The sequence below is a fragment of the Cardiocondyla obscurior genome, linkage group LG01 (genome assembly GCF_019399895.1).
Source record: "Cardiocondyla obscurior isolate alpha-2009 linkage group LG01, Cobs3.1, whole genome shotgun sequence".
Classification (NCBI taxonomy): domain Eukaryota; kingdom Metazoa; phylum Arthropoda; class Insecta; order Hymenoptera; family Formicidae; genus Cardiocondyla; species Cardiocondyla obscurior.
In genome coordinates this window covers 2,157,775-2,170,726 of record NC_091864.1, presented here as the reverse complement: position 1 = coordinate 2,170,726, position 12,952 = coordinate 2,157,775, and the positions used below count along the sequence as shown (strand labels likewise).

General features: G+C 42.1%; 1 protein-coding gene across 1 annotated transcript in view; it reads right to left on the bottom strand.

Moving 5' to 3' along the window:
- The window catches only part of Wb (wing blister), a 102,574-nt gene that overhangs the window by 67,262 nt on the left and 22,360 nt on the right, over positions 1-12,952 (bottom strand). Inside the window, exons 3-4 of the mRNA XM_070658580.1 lie at positions 4,389-4,631; positions 1,492-1,722 (exon numbers count right to left, since the gene is read on the bottom strand). Coding sequence (XP_070514681.1) covers positions 1,492-1,722; positions 4,389-4,631 — 474 coding nt within the window. The remainder of the gene's footprint in view (positions 1-1,491; positions 1,723-4,388; positions 4,632-12,952) is intronic.

Sequence of the window (12,952 nt, the reverse complement as noted above, 5' to 3'; positions counted from 1 at the left end):
TGTAAATCGATACACCGAGTAACATTAGACCAGCTATCTGGATGTTACCGCGTTGCAAAGTCATAAAGACAGGACTTCATAGATGCAGTCGTCTATCCGAATGTGCAAACGATACGCTTATAATCGCGAATAACGATATGCCAGGCATAAAGTGGAATTCAAATTGCATTCGATGTTATGCATACGGTGCGTGCCCTTTATTTTGCGCGTTTTATTTTATTGTTCAAAGAATATAACAATCATCATAACATCGCGGAACTGGCACTTTCGATCATTCAGAAACACCATTATTAGAGCCAATTCGGATTATGTAAGTATTTTGAAGTAATCGCGTAAAGAATTGGCGCAGAAATAAATAACGCGGTGATTAATGGGCCTCGATTTCACCGAAATATTACATGCGTGCGTCCGATAAATGTAAATACATGCGGAAGAATGAAAAGGTTAACGCGACGCGTGTGGCCTTATCATTGGTATTACGAACGTACGGGCCACTTCGGTCAATTGCAATATCTCCCTGTTAACACGCGCCCGGTATTATTTACTGTCGATGATAATGGCCATCCCATGCGACCCGCAATCAAGCCTCGGTTTCTGCAATTACTCTTCGCCGCGGCGGTATTTAACGAACCTGAATTACATTTCATCGGAAGCCATAATGCTCTCAGGCCGTTATTCTTAAATCGTGATAGCCCTTCGAAAAATGTAAACCGCCGACTCAACGCGGTACTTCACAATGGTTGACCTTAATATTTACGACCAATTTTTGTCTTTTTTTTTTCTTTCTTTTATTGCTTCATCGTTCGGAACAATCTCTTTCCCTTTTTCTAATTAATTCACGTTTCTACAGTTAGGAGATAAAGAAAATCCGGCGGAGAAATATGCCACGGACGAGAGTAATTAATCACTCGCGTTGACTATTGTCTTCTCGCTTGCATATTGTTCCGCCTGAGATAGAACCGTGCCCGTAATTAAACGTGAATCATCCCTTGGGATAAAACACGTTTGCATTTTCATGATTCACCGTTTCTATTTTCAATTCTATTCCCGTGAGTCTGAGCACGTACCTTAGAGAAACCACAACATTGATAATAGTAAAAAAAAAAAAAAAAAAAAAAAAGAAAAAGAATAAAAAAAAATAATGGCGCCTGTAGAAGCACCCACTCCGCACGATCGCGGCAAAACCTTAATTCCTGGTGGTTTCTGCGGGCTTTGTAGCAGGCTACGATTCGAAAAGAAACCCCACCATTAGCGGCGTCGGCGGACAAAGACCTGACAAGTTTATAGCACTTTCGACGGATTTATTTCCCAGGCGGTGGAATCTGACTGTCGCTTTCGAGAGCACGACCAATCTCGACGCGTCATTATAATCCATTTTATATATTGTTAATCGAATTTCGCATTTTAATATAAATACCACGCGATAAAAAAAGAAATTATAAATTATTATTTTATATTTATAATATTACAAAAATAAACGTTCGTACTTACCCCGTGCTGAACGCTGTATCGACATCGTGCCGCATGTCCGGAGCACAGGCAACGACCCCCGATATTGATTTCCTTTATCGAATAGAAGGCACGTCTCTTATCGGCGAAGACCTCGCCGTTACGTCGCAGACCCTGAAGACGGAGTCGCACAAATTTGGCCTGAGTGAATTCTTGCAGAGTCGCGCTGTGGTTCAAAGCTCCAGGTCGACCATTTACCAAGTGCGTGTGAATCTTTCAAATAAACAATTAAAATTTCTATTAATCCCAACAATCTCCCACTGAGTAGTTTGAATATATCACTAATCGAAAAAAGAAAGAAAGAAAAATAATTGACAATCTGCGTTCAAACAATGTGGTTATTTTTTTTTTAATAATTTTAAAACTAAAACCATACTATTATTTAACTCTTTAATTGATTTTAACAGAATAAAAAGCTGCGAATAAAATCGGCTGTAGCTTGACGCAATATCTGTATATTTTTGTGGTTTCAACGATCAGCGACGGTCAATTAGCGTTGGCGGGCAAAGCCACTAAATTCCAGAGACACGGCCAAAGAAATAAATCATCCGCGAATGGCGCCGCGTGCTAAGAACAGAACGGCGTGTTCCGTAAATGGAAGACACGCGGTACCAAATAAGGAACAATAGCTTGTATTCAGAATACCTCGCGATCTTTCGCTGATTGCTAAACATTGTCTTTAATTATTTGTTCATGCCTCCAACGAGTCGACGAAGTTATCCGCGCGAGTATCGTTTTCACCACTTACGTACGCACAATTTGCCGCGTTTCTCTCCTTCACTTTCACGTGCTTTATTTGCAATCTTTTTATTTACGATCGCGAAATTCTGTTTTACGTGAAGCCGCAATATTACGTGGCTGCTCACAAAGACCCGCGTAGTAATATTTGCGTGTTGGAAAACCGATTGTAAACGAGAAGCGAACACACCTGGCACCGAGTTCTCGGTAGCACGGCTGATAATTAAAACTCTTTCTTTCGGAGCGGGAGCGTACGCGCGATCAGTTTCGTGCGAGCGGAATCGCGATGAGGGAAAGAAACGAAAGAGAGAAACGTGGAGAGAGAATCAATGATACAAAAACGGCAATCCCTACATTCCGACCATGTACGGCGCTACCTGGCCGTATAAGGGAGTATAGCGTACGCACCTTCCATAGGGAGGAGTAAGCTTGGCAGTTTTACGCTTCTACATGCGAGCCGGGCCACGCGGAGAAAAGGAAAAGAATAGGATAGAAGTGTCGGATGGAAGTCTCCCGACGTGCGGCAAACTCGTTACACCCGCTGCCGTTTCGCAAGAAAATACGTCTCCGCCACGGGAAGGAGGAGAGATTCCTGATACCTGAGGATCGATCCTCGCCGCGCGGTGATTACCTTTCATTCTCTGGTTTCGTCAAAAAAAGTGTTTTTTTAACGATTCGCGCAGGTAGACGGGATAATGAGGAGATAACATCGGAAATTTGTGTATCCTGAAGTAAGAATATTAAACGGCACTTGGCTGAATATTTTTAATATTATTAATATTATAATAAATAAAAATTTATGCGAGAAGCTTGTGAAAACATGTTGAAGATGTAAAGATCTCGAAATATTTACTATGTAGTTTTACGTCGAGGAAATAGTCTAGTTTGCTGTTTATTAATGACCTTAAATCGCTTCTGTGCCATTACTTCAGGGAAAACGATCAAAACGATTGGGAGAAGAGCGGGAGGGAACGGAAAAACGGGATCTACCGGAAGCGAGCGGATCGGCAACCCCGTTGCCCGTAAAATCAACGCTAATCATCCAATAGCGTAATTGCACACGCGCGGCCGCATAAGACCGAGGATAATTAACGATGTTGAGCGCGGTCGGCTGGATTTTCGCAAGGATTATTGATAATGACACGGTTAATCGCGCTCGTAGCGGAATGTACGCTGCGAAAAAAAATGCGTCGACGAGCATAAACGCTTGTTACGTCACATATGACGTTAGTTTAACGCCCGTCATAAAAAAAAAATAATAAAAAAAAATTAAAAAAAGAAAAAAAAAGAATAATCAACTGCAAAGTTAAACAATGCGTAATAAAATAATTCTACTTGACTTAATTAATAGTGCAAGCGGCTCGGAAACTGCCTTTCGGCTTTACTTTAGGGAAATAATGTCAATGTCATCTGACATTTAAATATTAAATCATTGCAGGTAACGAATAAAAGTAAAGGTGAAGACGGTTCATTTTCAGCGACGATCATGCATTATGGTCACACGGAGGTGTGCCGATTGGCAGTCTGACATTTGTATGCAACAGGTTATTAGAGATAGGTCGTTATGCTACTTTATGGCCAGCAGTTAAAGGGCTCGCGCAAAAAAATGCACTTTGACGTGTTTTTAGTACGGGTTAATTATTCGCGTTTTCAACGCTTGCGACGTTAAGATGAATACATTTACGTTATTTGTATGCGCAGCAACGTATCTGGATCTTAATGGTAGTTGAGTTTATTTTTTTCTTTCTTTTTTTTTTTTTACACATCGATTAAGTAATTTTCTTTTTCTCCACCGGTTTTGCAATGTTATAACGTTGTCTTGCGGGAGATAACAAGCTAACACACGCAAACGCAACGTAAATTCAACTCCGATAATAACTCTATTGTATAGAAGGAAATAATAAATTTAATTGCACATAAATTACTGAATTAATTACGATACTATTTTAAGAATGCAAAAACTAGTAAGATTATCAAGAAACTCTATTAAATCCTGTTGGTGTAAAATAAGATTGATATTACAAAGCGCTAATATTTTTTTAGGGACAAACAGACGTAAAAGAAGATAAAATGCAAAAGAACGAAGCTGATACCGAGCCACATTTTTTTCGAGCTTTGAGAAACAAGAAACATGTCCTCACCTCGCCGTTCTCCATGGGGGTTTGTCTGGAGTATTGGCTGGTGCATATGACCTCGTCGTCAGCTATGTAAACGGGTTTGCCAGCAACAGGCGGTGCCGAATATCTCGTCCAACATTCCGCGTCGCTCGGCGCGTAATACTGCCATGGTTGGAAGTTCTCGCCATCCAAAGATCTCTCCAGAATCCAGCCCGCGGGTCTCGGCGAGTTTGCGGCCTTTACTATCACGTACTCCACTTGGTAGACCTGAAATTTACATAACAACGTCGAGACGTCAGTAAATTCGGTCGATTTTTTACGACGTATTGTAAAGAGCGATATTAGCGCAGTGATATCACGCTGTAGCGTAATTAATAATTCATGATTCAAAATTTTTGAAAATCAAAAGGGGAAAGTGAAATCTATTTTCTTTACACCCACGGCATCTTCGTCTCGCGTCGTCGTAGCGGCGCGCGCCGAGATAAAAATCGCGAGCTCATTGCCGGAGGCCGGATTTGCAGGTCTCCCGCGGCTCGTCGGAAACCCCGCCGAGAGCAGGATCTCGTGACGGATAATTAATTCAAAGCAGTCACAAATCGCGTAGAACTAGTTGGCGCTCGCCTGTGTCCCATCAACGCGACGAATAGAGGAGCGCAGCATCGCGCCGATCTCGTTATCTTTTTTTCTCGGACAATCACCCCATCCGAGAAAAATATATCACGTGTTATTCGCAGAAGCGGATGTTGAATCCTTTATCTACGCGTAGGAACGCGAGAAATGTGCCTTTTATAAGCAGTTTTAACCAGGCAAGCGACGAAAATCAGCAGCCACTTCCTACTGGCTTCTCTATTTTGCCCGTCTATTATCTTTTCATTGCTCGCTCGTTAAAATAGCATATAAGTCGATAGTTGAATATTTTACATGTATATTTTTTATAAATACTCTAGTGTCTCTCGATTATGTTTTGATGTTGCCGTTGACGTGAACGTGAGTTATGAAATACCACGCGGCGTAACAAATCGTAAATGTTGCGCGCACGTAGGCGGATATTGCATTACGGGACGCTTTGTTGAGCGCTAGACAGGTGAATGATACTGTGCATGTATCGTGCATTATCATTACATAGCACACAATATTATGCTACATTTTAAATAAACGCTTCCTCACAAGTATTTTTAGAATTTCCTGTTTGTTAATATATTTAATTATCACAGCAGTAGATGATAGATCAATGAAAAAAAAATAAATTAGTATAAGAAATCTTCGATTAATTTAAAGAATATTTAATTAATATTATAATAAATATTAATATATTTTTTTTTAATTTTGTTTTTTTTTTTTGCTAAGCGATTATTCTCTTTTTCATTTATAAAGATATCACACACTTTAAAGCTTTTGCAAGTCTCAAGCATGTACGGGATATACAGTTGCATGCATCTCCGACTGCAGTCGTGATTTAACAAGACAGGAGAAGTCCTTCATCCTGCTGTCGGGCCGCGTCTTTGTCGTGGCCGTTGTCGCTGTCGTTGTCCTCGTTGTGTCGTCGTTACGCCGGCATTGTGAGACCGGACCGACGCCCACTTTCGGACCATAAAGACAGATCGCATGTCCGCGATACCGGCTCCGTTTCCTTCTAAGGACCTCGTCCAGAACGGTCGATTCGGACCCGAGGAGAAGCCGGCTTCAATTATCCGGCTCTTTTACCTCGTAGACCAAGTCGACGGCGCGTGTGTGGCTTCGTGAGCGCGGATTGCCCTCGGGCATCATAGAATCGTTACATCGGCGATCTTTAATTTGCACGGCCGATGCCTCGCCGTGAAATACATGACGTATTTGACGTGGCGGGCAGTATTAACGAGAATACCCCCGGTCTCGTTTGGCGTGCAGAATGCGCGAACGTGCACCGCGTACGACGGCGCTGAGGCTGCAGGGGAATACGTTTACGCGTCAACATTGTTATGACAGGAGGAAGGAAAAAGGGAAAGCGTTACGATGCCGGTCTCTTCCTGAGGCTGCCCGCCTTTTACCGGCTAAATATTTGCGTTGGCCGCACATGCTCCTCCGGTTTCCAGTCGCCGTCGGCATCGCGTGCCTCGTCACATGGGGTAGGTCATAAGCAAACAACGAATGCATTACTGGCTCAAGGTTGCCCCCTTTCGGCCCTCGAGGGTGCTGGATATTTTATGCGGACGGTGTATACAAGAATCGCGGAGTTTATCGCGCCGGCACACAACGGAATTATCGGGCGATAAGGCCGTTTAAACAGACAACCGTACGTGCGCGTCTGACTCGTTCGAAATAAACGTGTTGGGGCCACTGAAGGAGAGCACACGGAAACTGGGAGCTAGATCTGGAAGCGTGAGTGAAATCGCTGCCGCTCTATGTTCGCATTCCAGCTTCGCATTTTTCATACACGATCAGCGCCGACGAAAATTTACATTTATATAAAAAATTATATTTTATCTATTAATTTATATTTTATAATAATAATAATTATTATTTTTCTTTAATAACTTAGTTTTATAATTTTTATTTTTGAGAGCGATAATATCGCTTACCGTAGCGATTGTATTATTGCGTGAGAGACCGTCGATCCTACGCCGATCGTGTTGAGAAGCTGTTTCAGAGCGAACCACTTGGTTCAACGGGTACTCCGTTTACGTTCTTTGAAGTTAACGCGTGTAAATACTAGGCGGGATTGGATAACCTTGCATCAAGGAACGTCAAGGACCGTACTTGACGCACCTTACCTCGACCTTACGATACGTCGGTGATGTGGAGATCTCGGTCATATTACAGTAGCAATTACTAAGATTTCCAGTACAATTAAAAGATAATTCTGCGCCAATAAAAAAGTTTTATACTAGTCATTTCCTATTGCTTCATGTTTCTTTTTCTTCTCTTTTTTTTCTAATGCAAAATTAAATATTAGAATTACAGTATCGTGTTCCTTTCCCATAAAACAACTGAGCACTCGCAAACTCCTTTACAAGCCAACGTTATTTCTTCCACGAAAATGAAAAGTGGTCGGTACGAGAGTTACGCCCGATCTCGCGCTCGGTATCGGAGAAACATGGATTGTGTTTTGCCTCCCGTGATCACCGGTGAGGAATTCTCGAAGCAGCATCCACGTGACACGGCACGAGAAAAGAAAAAAAAAAAAAAAAAAAGCAACGAACGGCTCCCACGATCGCGAGCGACGGCTTCTTTCGTCAAACGCATCCACAACCTTGTAAGGATGCGCTGGTATTAGCATCGGATGACATAAATGGCTTTATAGCCAATGCGCGAATAAAGAAAGTCAATGATAACCTAAAGGATCGACGTTCTATCTTGAAATACAACTTGCGGCGTAAAATTAAAATATTAATATTTATTAATATCATAGTTATAATTTAAATGATCAACTGCGCGATACTATCCCGTTTTTTTTTTAAATTGCCGCGATCAATTGCTTTTACGTAATCGCACGGCCGATCACTCTCGAATGCTTTCCGAAGAAAAGGCTTTACTAGAATTATTAACGGTTACCATCCGGACGAAGTAGAGCATCATTAAGCGTGAAGATATCATCAGACGCAAGACTCCAAATGATTCTCCGAGGTGTAAAAGCGGCGCAAGAAACTAAGGAGCCGGTATCGTAAACAGATCTTCCTGCAACTCGCGGCTGTTATCCGCGACATAATCTCGAAGAAGAGACGACACCTTCGCCAGTAATGCTCGCTCTTATTCGCGCGCGTTTACAGCCGCGTTTTACAGTTTCACGGTTGCCAGCGACAATGAGCGACGCACCGCTGACCGTCTGTCGCGCGATCCGCGATAATAAACGAGCTGTATAAATCTCCAAAGAAGGACTTGGGTCACGACAATCGATCGGGTTAATGGCAAAAAAAAAAAAAAAAAAACGAGCGACAAGGGAGGGAAATATGTGAAACTTTTATGATAACCGAGAAGTTATCAGTGATTTAATCGATTCGAGACGCGTAGCGCAAAGTAATTTATGAGCGATTAAAGCGCGCTGTAAATTCAGCAGCGAACAAAGAGTTTGCGAGGCTCGCGTGGCGAACAAAAGTCGCCGGTCGTCGTCGAGATTCTCACGAAGTAAGGTGCTCCGGCACCCCCTTTATGGGCGCGACCAGCGCGAGAGAGACCCCCTTCTTGACCGAGGCTAAGGGGCATCACTAATAAATTGGCATTGCACGCTATCTCGCCAGGTCCGTAAATGGGGTGCACCGAGAGAAGAGTGCGCCGGCAAGAAAATTTACCGGGCGGCCGGTTTCCGAAGCCGTTAAGGCTCGAAGCGTCCGCAGCCCGCTTCGCCGCTGAACTTTCTTCAGGATTGAGCAACGATCGAAGAAACGTTTCGTCGTTGTTAGAATCCCGGCTGCGCGCGAGGTCCTTTTGCTATCTTTTCTTACAGAACCGCGAGTAATAATTTACACGCCCTACATACTCCGTTTTACGCAATAAATTGAATATTACTTGTCGCGCGACAAAACTGATTAAAGAAAATTTATATTAAGTGTGCGAATGCACGAAATATTTTAGATTTAATAAAAAAAAATTTTTTCGTTTACATAGAAAATTAAAAAAAAAAAAAGTATCTATAAGGCTTGCGTTATTAGGCAATCTCCTGTCACCACATATTAACGTTTCCCTTTATTGTCGACCCACGTAAATGGACCTACGATCGTTGAAGGGTGAAGAAGCAGTATAAAATGCAGAACAAAAGCGATTCTCTTGGAAGACTGGCGCCTTTCAACTCCCACGTGAGCAGACTTTGAAATATGTTTATCGCGAATTATTCCAATCGATTGGGACACGAACAGTACTATTGTAAATACTATTTTAATAAAGTATTTTAAGCGCAATTTTAGAGAGTGTATTAATAAAATTAATTATTTTATAATGTATAATAATATGCTATTAAAAAAAAAAAAAAAATGTATCTGTCGAAAATTAGTAAACAAAGCCTAAAGTATATCTTACTGTGAATAGTATTAAATATTTTTTAGCAACCATGCATATCGGGCCTACCAACGGCAATATTTTAATTTAATCACTTTATAAACATGCGTGACAAATTATTAAAAGCTGTAACAGTGAAATAAAACGTTCTAGATGGTACCGATAGCAACGATAAGAGATCTTAGAAAATGCATGCACGTGGTATGTAATTAAACGGCTAGCGCCCGATATTATTCAGTCAAGCTATGCTTAAAATAATTTGATAAACGAATCAATTAAATGTCGCCGCGAATAAAAGCCGGCGCGCGGCGTAACGTGTTATCATCGATTGCACGGGAGAATGTTGCATGGAAAATCTGCTCGAGATATGTTATTAAATCAAACCGCTTATTGCTACCTTCCATACTTTGCAATTGCACGTGACAATTTATTAATCCCGGTTACTCACGGAAATTTCTCAAAGTTTCAGATCAAACGAGCGTGTTTCCGCTCGCTTGATTCATAAGCGCGGAGTATAAAATATAATCGCGTTTATATTCCCCACACTTCTCGTTCGTTCTCCGTCTCTTTTTCTCTCTCATACGCGGCGGCCTTACTTATGACGGCCGTATTTTGATGATATGTCATGTCGCTAGCTACCAAGTCTCGGTCCGATGCATCAGACGGACCGTATGCGCGAAACGAGCAGATTTATCGGTGACGTCTTTCCGTTACTACCACTAGAAGGTGGACGTATTAATTGCGGATGGATTTAAAGTAATGCGAGACGACTTAATCCGATTACGGGACTCGTGACGGCGAGACGAGAATTTCGTCGACACGATCTGAAATTCCTTTGCTGGATATAAAATTACCAATGCTCAAACACGTCAACGTAGATCCCCGCGTCATTTTTTTTTCTGTTTTTTTTTTTTTGACGGCTGCGTACCGAAACTGACATTTTCCATCTCTCCGAAACGGATGATCGCAAATGTCATCTGATATGTATAACATATAACCGTACGAACCGTTTTACATAATTGTACATTGTATTATCGAAAATCGAATACGCAAAACGAGAGTAGACTTGGATTATTTCTTGGAATTTTCTCATACTTTATTTATCCGCTTTTTCTATAATCAAGGTATCGCAAATTGAAATTGACATGGTAAAAGAAAATATAATTTCCGTGGACGACTGCGTCTGGAAATCTAATTTTTACTTCGAGCGCCGTGAATGAAATTGAATTATGGAAAACGTCGCGGAGGGAAACGATCATTCGACGAAGAATGAAAGTCGATTGTGCATGTGTTAGAGAGCTTTGCGAGGGAAGCAAAATTGGATTTAGTCATGTAAGTTGGAGAGTGTAGCGACCTCGCGAGACACTACGTCGGGGCAATTTATATCGTTACCGAAGCAGCAATTTAATGGGGAAATATACGATCTGTGCTACTTTATCAGACGAATATAGCTAGTTTTATTCGTCACGTCTAAAATTATTTAATGTATTAATTCAATTTTTTTTAATTAAAAAAAAAAATATATATATACATATTTTGCAAAGACCTAATATATGGAAAGGTTAAAAGTTGCTTCCTAGTAGCCTAAGAAAATTCTTACGGAATTGAACGGTACCGTTAACTCTTTTCTCATACAACTTCTGTTTGCGCTACTGATTGGCATAACCGAGTGTCGGGATCGACCCCGCCTCCCACGCGTACGATGGAATAAATTAATTTGTCCGTGCCTGAAGAAGACCGCCTGACGGACAACCTTTATCTCGCTGCGCAGCGAGAGGGCCGAGACCGCGTTGCGCAATAATTAGTAGACGGCTACAAATGATCGTCAAACATTGAGAAGGGAGCGATCACCGCCGTGATTCGCGTGCGTCTTTTTATTTTTTTTTTTTTGCCGACACATGCTGGCCTTTCCTTGCGGCGAAAGAGGAGGAGTTAGGATGGTAACTGTCCGTGATCGTATGCAATTCATTAGTACTCTTAATGGAATCTTGAAAATGCATTTAATATATTTTGCATGCGAGACAAAACAGAAAATCCATTATGCAGGACGATACGATGGCTAATGAACTATCTTTCATGCAGTTCTAATGCAATTAATAATTCGTAAAAAAAAGTTAAGTTCAAGGGAAGAAGTTGCACAACGACCAATCTTCAAAGTTACAAAAAATTTATTAGCAGCGACACGAATAAGAAAATATATTTCACGGTACGTTAATAATACGGGATAAAAATTTAATTGCGCGTGTGATTAAACAGTTTTGGAATTACGCTTAAATAATAGTAAAATAATTTTTAATAACATATTTAAAGAAGTCATAGCGGAATCAACGTGCCTACTACTTATATCGCTGCACCACTCGCGTGAATCGTCAAAAAGAGAAATTATCCTGTCGAAGGATCGCGGAAGGATCGGACCGCGCGTCAAGCCGCCTCCCTCGAATAGCGCCGGAATGAAACGACCAAGTTATCGCTCGTCGTAGATCGACGTCACCTCTAACCCTGCGACGAGGTATCGAACGTGAAAAGGAGCAGCGAATGGTACTCGCGTCGAGTGGAGTGAAGCTCGAATCCTTCATTGTTCACGGATTAACGAGTCGAGAGTCGCCGTCGTTCCTCCGCTTGTTCGAGGTCCTCGAACCTGCGCACACGCCGTCCTCTCCTTTGGCCGGGTGAATGAATTATCTTTCTGGGGAGGGCGGGACTGAAGCGAGGGGGGGGAAAGGGAAGTGAGAGACGGACGAAGTCACGAAAATAATACCTCGTAGGGTGGAAGATCGCTTCTCGTCCGAAAGCGGGCTTGTTCCTTTTTCCTATTCATGGCCCGGACCTTGCGGGATCACGGATATGTTACACGACGTGTGCCTTTTTATCCGAACTTTATGACCGCGCGCGCAACATTATGCGTTATCGGATCGTTATGGATAGAGAGACGCTTTTGAATTAAATGCCGTGGCGTAGCGCGTGATGTTGCATTTCTTTGCTGCTACAAAAACGTCGAGAACACGGTGTAACTTTGATTCTTTATCTCTCTCCTTCGCAACTACTTTACAATTTGATTAACGCTATATTGAATTCTCGATATAATTCCCTAGAATTGAAATCTCTCCTCGATGGAGTTGTTCATCTCTTCTGATAGAGCAGTAAAAATCACTGTGAGAAATAAAAGATAAAAAGATCGGCGGTCTTTATATAGCTATCTATAATGGGAATGTACAAATCACCGTGGATCATGATAGTCCCGATCGAAATCATCGAATACGCTCGAGGTGGACGTCGGGCGGCTCGGTGGCCTTTTGTCGGAACAGCCACCGTTATGGCATGTCACGAATTTACCTCGTAATTCAATTCCCACGGCCACTGGCGATAATTACAGACCGCGCCGCGCGGCCCTTACGTACAACGGATTCACGGCCAGCCATCTTTTTGCCTTCTGCTCACAGCGTACCGTTGGAACGTCCGCGTTATAGGGTGAAGCGATTAAACCTCCGGGCTCCTCCGAGATGCCAGGCGCGGAGCGATAATCGTATCATCGATTCACGGTCGTCAATTAAAAGAAATAAATCAAAGGCCGCCGTAACCCGATAACAGATCGTAATCGAAATAATTAATCACGCGGCGCA